The following is a 12983-nucleotide window of genomic DNA, read 5'->3' on the forward strand; positions in this document are numbered from 1 at the left end:
CCTCAGTTTCTGTTTTATCTGTAAATATATTAAAGTCTTCCTCATTTTTGAAGGGTAATTTTGCCAGATAAAGAATTTTGGACTGGCAATTTTTCTCTTTCAGTACACTCCCACTGCCTTGTCACCTCCATGGTTTCTGATGATGAATTGGCACTTAGTCTCATTGAGGATCCCTTGATGTGACAAATAGCTTTTCTCTTGCTACTTCCAGAATTTTCTCATTATCTTTGGCATTTGACATTCTGATCAGTACATGCATTGTAGCAGGTCTATTAGGATTTATTCTGCATGGAGTATATGCACTTCTTGGACATATATAGTTACGTATTTCATAAGAGTTGGGAAATTTTTGTCCATTATTTCTTCAAATATTTTTTCTCCCCATTTTACCTTCTCTTCTCCTTCTGGGACTTCCATAATGCATATGTTTATGTGCTTCATGCTGTCACTCAAATCCCTGAGATACTGCTCAATTTTTCTATTCTTTTCTGTCTATTCTTCTGGTTGTATGATTTCAATTGTCCTATCTAATAGTTTGCTGATTCTTCCTTCTACCTATTCATATCTGCTGTTACATGCCCTTAGTGTATTTTTATTCTCTACTATTGTGCTTTTCTGTTACGTTTCATTAGTTCTAAATTCTGCATCTCCTCTGAAGTGTTAATTTGTTCTTTTGACTTAGCCATGTCTTACTGTTTCTCAGTATGGCTTGTAATTGTTTGCTGATATTTAGGCACCTAGATATCTTGATGAGTTTATTCTGAAGGTCAGTTTCTCCCTCTTGTCTAGGGTTTTATTGTTGATTGGCTTTGTGTTAAAAGTATCCCTTTAATGCTTGGTCCAACTTATTCTAGACCTTTAGAAAAGCTCCTGTTTAACTGATCAGATTTTCTCAGCTCTTCTTCATCGGATTCTTGCCCTGGATATGCTTTACAGATTGCACTTTTTGTGTAATCATTTCAGTACTGGGAGAAAGCTCCCTTTCCTCTGTTATTTCTCGAGGAATCTTGGTCTGTCCTGTTTGGTTTTGTGCAGAATTTTGACTTCAGCTCCTATGATTTGTTTAAATTCTCTGCCTCACTCTGTGTCCCGTTTTCCTTAAACTTTTCAGTTCTCAGGCCCTCCTGTCTTACGGCAGTTCAGTATAATTCCACCTTTTCCCTCTCTCTGTGAGGATTTTCTGCCTCCAGTTTCTTCCCCATTAGGTTTCCCAGTCCAGGGAGCCAGAAGGGGTCAATCCAGTTAGGTGGGTCACTCCAGAAAAGTTCTTTCTTCACTTAGATGCTCCCACCAACAGAAACTAGAATGAGTTAGTGCAACTTCACAGCCAAAGCTGTACTGTGGTGTCCCTCCCTCCCTCTTTTCCCTTGGGGGCCCTTTGTATGCAGCACTCCTCTGTGGCTTGTGTTCTTCCCTGGGTCTCTGTGGACTTGGGTTCCTTGCCTGGATATGCTTGGGGTTATTACTCACTGTTGTGAGTGGCTCTAAAGTCTGTGTCCCTGTTGTGAGGTGGCAGAGATCTGAGCTGCTGCCTCTGAGCAACTCCCATGCTGTGTGGGACCTAGTGAGGGAGAGTGAATGGACCAGTGGGTCTGGGACAGATTTTTCTTACCTCGTATTTTTCTTGTTTTTTCCATTCAGCATTTGTGGAGTTTTTCTCCAGTCTCTACTGCCCTTCAGAGTTGTAAGCAAGTGGGATTTGTCCTTTACTTGCTGTATTTCTGAGGAGGTTTTTAATACCACGTTGATGATTCATTACCCCTCTATTGAGTTTTCATTTCAGTTATTGTACTTTTCAACTCTAGAATTTCCATTTGATTCTTTTCTAAAATTTCTGTCTCTTTATTGATGTTCTCCATATGATGATGCATTGTCATCACACCAGCCTTTGCTTCTGTAGTTCTTTCAACATATTTATAATGGCTACTTTGAAGTCTTTTTCTATTAAATCCAGCTACTGGTTGCTCTCTTGGGCAAGTTTTATTGCCTACTTTTTTTCTTCCACTGTAGGAGGTCATATTCCCTGTTTCTTTGCATTTCTCATAATTTTTTGTTGATAACTGGATATTTTAGATAATATGGTAATTCTGGGAGCTCCCTCCCCCTTCTCTGGGATTTGTTATTTGCTTGTTTTCTTGTTTAGTCCCTGCTGTGTTATTTAAGTGTAGTCTCTCTGCTACCCCCCACACCCCTGTTTGTAGGCTCTGATGTTGCTCCTTAGGAGACACAGCCTTGGGTATGCCCACAGTCACCTTAGGATGATGGTGGTTTTGTTGGGGCTTCCTTTGTTCCCTTCCCTGGCCACACTCAGCTGTTAAACATCAATAATTTCTGCCTCATTGCTCTATTGTTTCCAATAGTGACCCAGAGCAGAAATTGCTCACAATCGAATTTGAGGTCCTTTGGAGGGATAGCTCCCAAGGTTAGTGTTTGCTGTTTGTTCTGACCACAGGAGAACTCCTCTCAGATGTCTCTTTCCCTGTTTCTCTCCAGCTGATGAGCTGACCTAGTTTACCTCTGTCTGCAGTGAATCTGTCAGTCTCTGAGTTCCTTTCCTCACAGCCTCCACTGTGTTTGAGACTGCCCTTAGGTTTCACCTTCTCTGTTTTCCATACTGCTTCTCCCCCCAGATCTCTGAGCTTGGGCTTGGCTCCAGTGCTGGGGTCAAAAACACTGGCTTATTTCTTGCTGAGTACAACCCTACTGCCTTTTGGAAACCATGAAGATAATCATATATAACTTTTCTCCTTTGTCTTATTGCTACTGTGAATTATAATAATAGACTTTATGACACTAAACAGTTCTTAAATAAGGATAATTTTTTAGGTTGTAATACTTAATTTATTGCCTAATTTGATTTGCTAATATTTCTGTTTATAATTTTCTTCCATTTCCAAAGGTAAATTAGGCAATTTTTTTTTTATAGTATCAATGTCAAATTTCAGTATCACTGACATAGCTGGAATTTTAAAAATAACAGGAAAAGTTTTGTTCTTTCCTGAACTTTTAACAATTTAAATGGTTTGGGAATTTATTTGTTAAAGATTCTTAATAAATTTATATTTGAAATCATTAGGGCCTGGTGCCTTTATGAAGATAATTCTGCAACAGTATTTTCCATCATCTTTAGGATTCTGGTTCTATTCAGATTTTTCAACTCCTGCTCAGTCATTTTATTTTTCTGGAAAATTGTCAATTTCATCCAAATTTTTACAAGTATTAGCATAAATTGTGCCAAGATATTTATCAAGCCTTAAGGATGCAAATTTTATTGAATATAATTTAATATTTAATAGTACAGGATCATTTTTATTTAATAATCAGCATTTCATGAGTTTTCAAAATAGATAGACGGGTGATTCTTCTGTACTTGCCAGCAACCCAGACCCATTATTCTCTCCTTATCTTCATGCCATTCATCCTTCCTCAAATATTTATTGACAGTTTTTAGGTTATGGAGATCTTACTATGTTCTAGGTCAGAGGTTGACAAACTTTTTCTGGAAAGAACCAGATAGTAAATATTTTATACTTTGTGGATCATGTGATCTTTATTGCAACTACTCAGTTCTGCCATTGTAGCATTAAAGCAGCCATGAACAATACATAAACGAATGAGCATGGCTGTGTTCCAGTAAAACTTTATTTACACAACAGGCAGTGGGCTAGATTTGGCTCACAGGCTATAGTTTGCCAACCTCTGTTCTAGGCCTCGTTCTACACATTTGTGGGAAATACTGTGGGAAATAAGAACAGTTTCTGCTGTTGTTGAACTCACAGTCTAATGGAGAAGACAAGTAAACTAGAAACTCCAGTATACTCGGTCTGCCGCATGGGGGACCAGCCAGAATTTGTTGGGTGCATGAATACAGTTCTGTAATATTAGTAAGCACAGGCCTAGGAGGGTGAAGGAGGGTACATAAAGCACTCTGACTTCTTTTTATTAAGACTCTAAGCTAGTTTTACGAGATTACACATTTTCCCCTGGCCACAAGGTGGCTCATGTTCCTCTTGCACAGACTTTGTGATGTCTGTTTTCCTCTGAGAATTAATTGTTTTCTCTGAGGAGTAATTTCTTGGCTGTGATCTGGATGATGAGGTTGCCAGAATTCTCAATATAGGTAAATGCTGTATTTATGATGTAATGATAGCCCAAACCCTGGGGACAATAGAATACATGAGGCAGTCTAGACATATTTGTTGAAAGAAATGAATGAACACAGTTTTCCATTCCAAAATGGGTTTGCATAACTGGTCCATGAAGCAGCTTGTATGCGTTCAAACATTGGATTCATTATTTATTAGCTGTGTGACAGTGGGCCTCTCTCTGGGCCTCAGTTTTCCTCATATGTAAAATGGGAATAAAAATTGTCCCTAACTCATATTGTTAACATGAAGATTAAGTGAATTTAAAATGCACATAAAGTGCATAGAAAAGTGGTCCATTGTAAACACTTAATAATTGTCACAAATTATTATTATTACACAGTGCAGCAAATAAAATGCAGTTAATGCAAATATGAAAACTGTTTGTCTCTTTAGAGGTTATAGTTTATGTTTTTTATACCTAGTATTTCACAGACACAAAGCAGTACAAATGGATATTGGCCTTAGTGCAGACACAGGCTTAGATCAAGGAGACGTCTACAGTCCTGGCAGAGGGCAGGATGTTGGAGGGTCCTTGGACGGTTAGATCAGTAGCTGTTTACCAAATGAGACAGAATTATTTCAGTATTTTAGCGTCTGGTACAACAGTGTGGATGCATACCCTCTGTTTATCTATTCTTGTTGATATCTGTTAGTAGCAATGATGTGACAATAATTTATGGGAGAAATGCTTGAAATGTTTTTCTTCAAAGTAATAAAAGATCACTGATATATCATTTTTATCATGAAATAATTTCCATTTTATTCTTAGAACACTAGCATTCCACAGGAAAATTAGTTGGATATCACTGACCTGGAATTAAGAGGCTACTGAAGGCGTCTCTTATTTTGTAATAGCAGTAAATCTTTTTAGGGACTTTAAAATTTCTCGGTTCATTCATTCATTTCGCAAACATTTATTAAGCATTTTACTTTAGGAAACACTAATACTATAAAGGATAATATGCAACTCCCATCATAAAGGATCTTACTTCTAGGCTAGGACACAGATGTGTAAAAAAATACATCAAATATATTCCTTAAAGTTGGAGAGGTCTGATTTAAAAAGTGCTATGTGGACACTTTCTGCAAAGCATATAATTGCTAGGGGGAGTCCCAGAGACTTTGCTGAAATGATATTTTGTGTGGGTCTTGAAGGTTGGTTAGTAGACAGCTAGGCAAGAAAAGCATTCTGGGCAGAGCCAGAATTCTGCAAAAGCATTAAAGCATTCTAGGCATGAGGTAGAAAATGAAAGGTAAAAATCAATCTAGCTGAATTTAAGGTGTATAGTCCTGAATGAGGCTGGAGTGAGCCTATATTATCTGCAGAGGTGGGAAGGTTAGACTTCATTTTATAGCAAAGGAAACAGTATGAACTGGACACAGAATAATAAAATGATATTGCTTGGCTAATTACATCATCACTTCTGGACCTGTTTACTTGATATCAAAGCAGTGAGTCAATTCGGTTGCATATTAGACTTCCACATATTAAACTTCTAATGAGTTTTCGATAGCAAAAATGATCTCATCTGTACTTGGTATATGTCCATAATGCTGCTTATGTAACTCCATTTTGCATGATCTTATTTATGATAGTAAATATCTATTTACATAATGCCATTTAACTTTATTTAAATCTGTTTACTTATTTCTTATTACCATTCTATTATCATCTTGGATTGCAAAAGTGTATCCTAACACTTTATTCAGTACCATAGGAAAATATTTTTCATATTTCCGAAGTATAGCTTTTCAAGCCCTAAGATTTAACAATTTTTCATGGAAATATATAATGTATATATTTATAAATGAATTTAAAATGCTTACACTTTGTATTTATTTATAGGTTTAAATATATTTGTGCTTATAAACATAAATTATGAATGTGTAAATATTTATAAAAGATTTACGTATAATGCATTTTATATTTGCATAAACTTATATATTTATTGATTTGTCATGCTGATTTCCCACTCAATTAGAGTACAAAGTAGCTGAAATTAATATGTTTTTTCATGATTAAGTTCATCTGTATATTCTTTGAATTTCTTATTGGCTGACTCTGGTTTTATTATTTGCCTTTAGATATATGCAAAAAACCTGGTGAATGCCGACCGTTGTGCACTTTTCCAGGTGGACCATAAGAACAAGGAGCTGTATTCAGACCTTTTTGATATTGGAGAGGAAAAGGAAGGAAAACCTGTCTTCAAGAAGACCAAAGAAATAAGGTACAGGTAGAAATAGAATGTCACTGTGCTCTGATTGCAGCTATGCAGGTATTCTGTTACCCACTTTTCTGTGCCTATTCACAGGTATGCTGACAATTCTTGTCATACTGTGATATCATTCCCACCAGGACCCGCCTCCTGAAGGTAGTACTTCTGGGAATGACATTGCAGTGCCAGCGAAACCGCGCCAATGAAGCTTTAACGTCACTCCTGGAAATGCCGTCTTCCGGAGGCGGTCCTTTTGGAAATCATGTTGGAAAAACTTACTAGTGCTCCCAGGTAGGTAAAGGTACAGTCCACCTGGAGTCTGCAGGCTTTCCCATGTCTAGGAGCATGGGAATGGTTGGCAAAAGTCCACTCAACCAGTTTTGCCCATGTCCCTTCCTTCCCAACCTGTGTGGCTGTTTCAAAGACCAGACCATGGTGGAAATTCATCTGGTTTATTGGATGACTTAATCACATTATTCTGTAACTGATCAGTTGATTTAATCAATGATATAGCACATTTTTGTTGCATCTGGAAGATAAAGCCTTCTGTGTTATTTAAGTGGTAACCATTGTCATCTGAATGAATGGAATAGAGTTTGGTTGGTGCGGGCATGGCGATTCAGTGACATGATCTGAAAACCTACAAAGGGCACTGTCACAAAACACTGAAGAATCAAACTTAGCATTCAGAAATTGAACATTTTTTTGACATTTGCAGTACTTTTGTTTTACGTATTTTTGTTTAACTACTTTTCCACATAGCTTTAAAATGCCTTGGTGATTGCAGCATTTTGGTAAAATGCCATGCCTTATTAACTCTGAGTTGCCATTCATTTGGGCAGCCTGTCCCTAAAGCTTATAAGGAAAACTGACCTGATGGCAAGGAAACAGAGAGTGTGCCCCTGCTGCAGGCCTCAAGATTGCCTGCCACGGCACTTTCAGGTGTCGTCTATTAGGATGAAGTATTTTGTGTTTTATATCAGTGTAATTATGACCCACTATACAGGGGTTAGCTTTTTTTTTTTTTTTTCCATTTATGGGGCTCTTGGTGGGGGGCAGTCATTATTTCTTTGGTTTGTTTGGTTTTTAGATCTCAGTAAATCAGTTTGGATATAGTCACTTAGTTAAAGCCATTTCTCTTGCTGAATATTTGAGTGTCACCCTAAAACTCATAGTATTAATCTTATTTTGAAGATAATAACTGAAGGTCTGTGTTTACAAGTTTGAAGAAAACAGAATATTGTGATTGGAACACTCAGTTTACTGGTTGATGCCAACCATTTACATGAGGGTATGCTTCTTCCTTATGGGCCTTATTATAGAGAGCAAATCACAGAGAATTTGAATAAATGTTATCATTCAGACCACTCTCAGACCAGGAAAATCAAGCATAAATCATGAAATGGAATCTGATACTCTTTGCTCATGGCAACCTAATTCATTGTGTTCATGTTGTTCAAAAGCATAAGAAAAACATGAAGAAAATAACCTTGAGTTCTATGCAATGTTGGGTTCACTTTTTGTTGTTTTAAGAAAGTTAATTCTCTTTTGTGTCAATTCTTTGTTTTAACTTTCCTGATAATCGTTTATGGGTGAAGCTTGATTTCACTAATAATTTTTTCTTACAATGTTGAAAAAGTAGTATTATATGAAAGTTATTTTTGAACTATTGAGAATTGTAGATACTGTGAATTGTAGACATCTTTCTTAATTAGCTAAATTTCTAAATAAGTGCATGTCTGATGGTTATATTAAAATAAGAAAAGTTTATAAATATGATAAAATTAATGACAGTAAGTACCAAAAGTTAATTAAATGTAACCACATAATGTTGTGATTTTATTATTTTTATATCAGAGAAGTAAAAATAATGGAAGTTGTACACTTGTTATTTTCATATAATACTTCTATTGCAAACACCTTAAAAATTCAATGTTGAATAGTATCTCAATGTTTAGACTTAACTTGTGGATTTGGTTATATGTATGGTAGAAAGTATGCTGGTACAGACGTGAGTTTTAGTTTTTGTTTATTGTTCCACTAATCTGTTATTAGAATGTTAGCAAGTTGCTTAACCCATATGGACCTCAGCTCACTTCTCAGTGAGAATTAAATAAGAAAATTTATCTTAAGTATCTTGTAAATTATAAGGTACTCTGTAAATGTCAGGGATTTTATTATTAATTAAATATTACTCAATAAAATTAATTATTAATATTACTTAATTTTGTGTGCAGGAGAGCACTAGTTAATTTTTAAATTTCAAATTTCACTTTTAAAGGAAATTGTGTATATACTGTGTATATTGTGTAAATACAATATTCACAATATTCACGATTGTATACACACAGTATAAAGTATATTGTGAATGTGTCTTAAAATAAGATTCTAAGCTGATAACTATGTTGTGTTTTTGCCCTTTACCTTTACATATTTTATAATAATGAATTAGTTTAGAAAAAGTAAATGTAAAGTTAATACAAGCCATTTAGAACAATGCTTTTTATTCAGTATTTGGTGGTAGTGAAATATTTCAAAATTATTTTGCAGCATCTGTATGTTAATTAGCATGTTCCTCTCTTTTATATATACATATGCAGATTTTCAATTGAGAAAGGAATAGCTGGTCAAGTAGCGAGAACAGGGGAAGTCCTTAACATCCCAGACGCCTACGCAGACCCACGCTTTAACAGGTAAGAAGCATTTTGTGTCACCATCAATCTTTCCCTGTCAAAGCCATGTCTCTCCTTGTCCCACACACTGGAACCTCTTTCACGCATCTCCATGTCTCTACCCCCCTAGCTCAATTAATTCTTTTCTCCTTAGCATTCTTTTATACTTTGTTTGAACGACTCTACTATCATCAGTCAGTATATTCAAGTATTTATAAAATGACGGCTTCTTAGCCATTAATACATGACGATATCCTGCTATCAGAGTTTCAAATGTTATAAAAACAACTTAAAAGCAAAATTTTTAATTCATAGTGCTATGGTGTGTTTTGTTTTTTGTTTTTTTTCATTAACGTTTAGTTGATTTGGCATAAGCATGTCCTCTTATCAAATAATTTACTACAAGGCTATAACATAGACTGGTAAAATTGCATATTTTTGAGTTTGACGGGTCTAATTTTGAATCCTGGTTTGTCATTTATTAGCCCTAGTGTGTCATGGGGTCAGTTTCTTAATCTCTCTGAGCCTCCGTTCCCTCATCTTTAAAATGGGCATGATAATACCTATTTTGCAGATTTTTAAAACGATTACAGATAATTTTCATAAAAGGTCTGCTACCTTTACCAGACAAGGTAGGTACTCAATAAGCTATAGCTTTACATGGTATTATTAAAATAGGCTATTAAAATGGCTTATAAAGGTGTTTCATTTGTTTTTATTTTCTTTTGGGGAGGTAACAGGAAACCAGAAGGTCTTAAGATTGACACCATGGCTTTTAGGGAATACAATTTCAGATATTTTGACAACATTGTTTAATTAATTCAAATATTTGGTTAACTTTAGTAGATAGATAATACAAGCAGTAGGAAGTTTTTTATGTATTTGATCGATTAATGTCAAATATCTACAAATCATATATAAACGCAGCTATAGTGTAGTAATATGTTTTATCAATAAATTGAGTACACTGAAAAATCTTAATTTTTGCCAAGAAAATACACTTGTTATTTCAGTGCTTAAATGCTGAAAATATTTATATATCCTTAAAACCATTTATCCAGGATATATGAACAATTGTTGCAATTTGGTAATAAAGCATCCCAATCAAAAAAAAAAAGGCAAAAAATTTTTATGGACACTTAACAAATAAAGATATATGAGTGACCAGTAAACACATGGCAAGATTTTCAGTGTGAGGGAAATATAAATTAAATCCACATGAGATCCCACTACCCACCAACTTGAATGGCTAAAAGTAAAAAGACAGACATTGGCAAGTGTTGGCAAGGATGTGAAGAAAATGGATTTGTCAGTGCGAACATAGAATGGTACAGCCACTTTGAAAAACAGTTTCACAATTTCTTAAAAAGTTTAACATACACTTACAATAATAGCGAAAAATCAGTTCCACTCCTAGGATCTACCCAAGAAAAAGGAAAAGATATGTCCACACGAAGACTTGTATGTAAATCTTCGAAGTGTGATTTTTAGTTGCTAGCCACTAGATATTCACAAATTATAATGTCGATTAATTGGTAAATGGATAAACAGGGTAAGATATACCATGCAATGGAATACTACTCAGAAAAAAAAATGGCTGAACCACTGATGCATGAAACAACATGGATGGATCTCAAAAATATTATGCTAAATCAAAGAGGCCAGACATGAAAAACTACCATATAACTACCAACCACTAGTTGTATGGTTGCTTCTATGGATTCAGTCCTAATTTCAAAAGGCAATTTTTTTTAAATCAGGGATCAGCAAACTTTCCCTGGTAAGGGCCAGAAATAAATATGTTTAGCTTTGCAGTCTGTAAAGTCTCTGTCACAAGAACTCAACTCTGTCTGGGATTGTGAAAGCAGCCATAGACAACACATAAACCAATGGATATAGACTTGTTTCATTAAAACCTTATTTATAAAACAGGGGCAGGCAGGTTTGGCCTATGAGTTGTAGTTTGCCAACTCCTGTTCTCACTTATGCAGGTGGTAACTCCCATTTTAGTCGGTTCAACAAGTTATGTCTTTTATAAATATGAGTTTAAAGGAACATTTCTTTTACCAACCTTCTTATGTTTTTTCTGAATCTGCATTGCTTTTCTGTGTCTACTTTAGTAATGCTGAATATTTGAAACCAAATGATAAGCCGGAAGTCTCCTAGAGACTTTCCTAGAAAACTTTTGAAAGCAAAGGAACAATTGGTTATAATATTTTTGAAAATGTTTGTATAAAACTTTTAGATACACTGTCCCTGAATTTAGAAGCTAAGAATTACATTGCAGTTATTTGTAATAAAAGTGTATAAATTGCAAAACTGAGTTGCAATTGATGATAGAATGTATAATTTATTTTCTTCTGCCTGTTTTCTTTTGTTGTTGTTGTTGTTTTGTTTTTTAACATCCCCGCAGAGAAGTAGACTTGTACACAGGTTATACCACTCGGAATATCTTGTGTATGCCTATCGTGAGCCGAGGGAGTGTAATAGGTGTTGTACAGATGGTGAACAAAATAAGTGGAAGTGCCTTCTCTAAAACGGATGAAAACAACTTTAAAATGTTTGCAGTCTTTTGTGCTTTAGCCTTACACTGTGCTAATGTAAGTAATATTTTAAACACCTTTTTTTACTATTCATTGTTAATTTTAAAACCTTTAAAGTAGTTAAAGTTTTTTTTTTTTTTTAATTTTGTATTTTCTTTATAAACGAGAAAGAGTGATTCCTGGTTGCACATTTTTTAGGAAATGCCCTGGAAGTAAAAACAAAACAAAACAATTACCTAATATTTTGCATTGATTTCAGCATGTTGAATTTGTTAAAAGGAAAAGTGGTGTTAATTTAAGGTATTATGTTCAAGGTCAAGTGTATAGTTCAGGATGTCAACTTAAATGAATAAGGTCATATTTTCTACATCTCTATTGTTTGTCAGTGTACAGCATTTGGAATATAGTAACACCTCATGTTTTAACCCCAACTGGGATTTTGCCACGATATTGGGGTAAACACTTAGCACAGTTATCAGATGCATTACAAATGTTAACTCACTTTATCCTCGCGACAATCCTGCCCTGTTAACTGAAGAATAAAATGAAGTTTCATGTATTTTCTAGAGTGTCACGTTAAAGTGGTTGCATTCATCATCTTTTACATTGTTGTATCCTAAGCAAGTTGAACATTTAGTATTCTGTAAACTTTAGTAATCTTTTGCAACATTATTTGAATTTTGGAGATAGGGAAAGTTTCCTTAACCTTTTTAATCTTTTTATAAGGTTACACCAACATGAATGGGAGTTACCACCTTGAGAGTTTAAAGAAATTGCTTTTTGGAAACAGGACCGAGCTGCATAGGAGCAGCCATGTAACTAAGGGAAACAGCTGAGAAATGGCTAGGAACAAAAATGGCAAAAATAATACTGTGGTGACTTGGGATAACCATTTACAGTTAATTAGTGCTGTTTAACGAGAATACCCATACACTCTCCGTGCACTGTTGTGAGGACATGGGTGTCTGTTGTGGGGGCGTGTATCGTTACTTAGTTCCTCAGGAATGTTCTGGTACACATGTCATCAAACATTTTTCACTTTTTAGTATCTATTTATTTCTCTCATAAATAAGCGTATTGACAGCTTACATTGTCTTATTTAGTTTAAAACTTGCAAAGAATGAAATTTCTGGGATATTGTGAGTATTGACCATTTCGTCATTTTTAAGTGGATCCAATGTTATCTAAATACTATAGCAATAAAATACCCATTATAGTCAATTTAAAAAATACCATGGCAAGCTTTTATGATCGGAATTTTTGCTTCATTCTTTTTCCATTCTGTTTCTATTACCCCACAAAGTTTACCTTAATATAATATATTTTGTTCTTTAAAGTATTTTATTAATTATCCTAATATTCTAAAGCAGACATGTATAATTAATTGAAATTTAAACTTTCCAC

General features: G+C 34.9%; 1 protein-coding gene across 4 annotated transcripts in view; it reads left to right on the forward strand.

Annotated features, from left to right (window-relative positions):
* The window catches only part of PDE10A (phosphodiesterase 10A), a 786289-nt gene that overhangs the window by 681420 nt on the left and 91886 nt on the right, over positions 1–12983 (forward strand). For all 4 annotated transcript variants that reach the window (XM_037817809.1, XM_037817810.1, XM_037817807.1 and 1 more), the window contains 3 exons: positions 6234–6376; positions 8965–9057; positions 11450–11636. In XM_037817809.1, the coding sequence (XP_037673737.1) occupies positions 6234–6376; positions 8965–9057; positions 11450–11636 (423 nt within the window). The remainder of the gene's footprint in view (positions 1–6233; positions 6377–8964; positions 9058–11449; positions 11637–12983) is intronic.

Source organism: Choloepus didactylus, chromosome 24 (genome assembly GCF_015220235.1).
Source record: "Choloepus didactylus isolate mChoDid1 chromosome 24, mChoDid1.pri, whole genome shotgun sequence".
Classification (NCBI taxonomy): domain Eukaryota; kingdom Metazoa; phylum Chordata; class Mammalia; order Pilosa; family Megalonychidae; genus Choloepus; species Choloepus didactylus.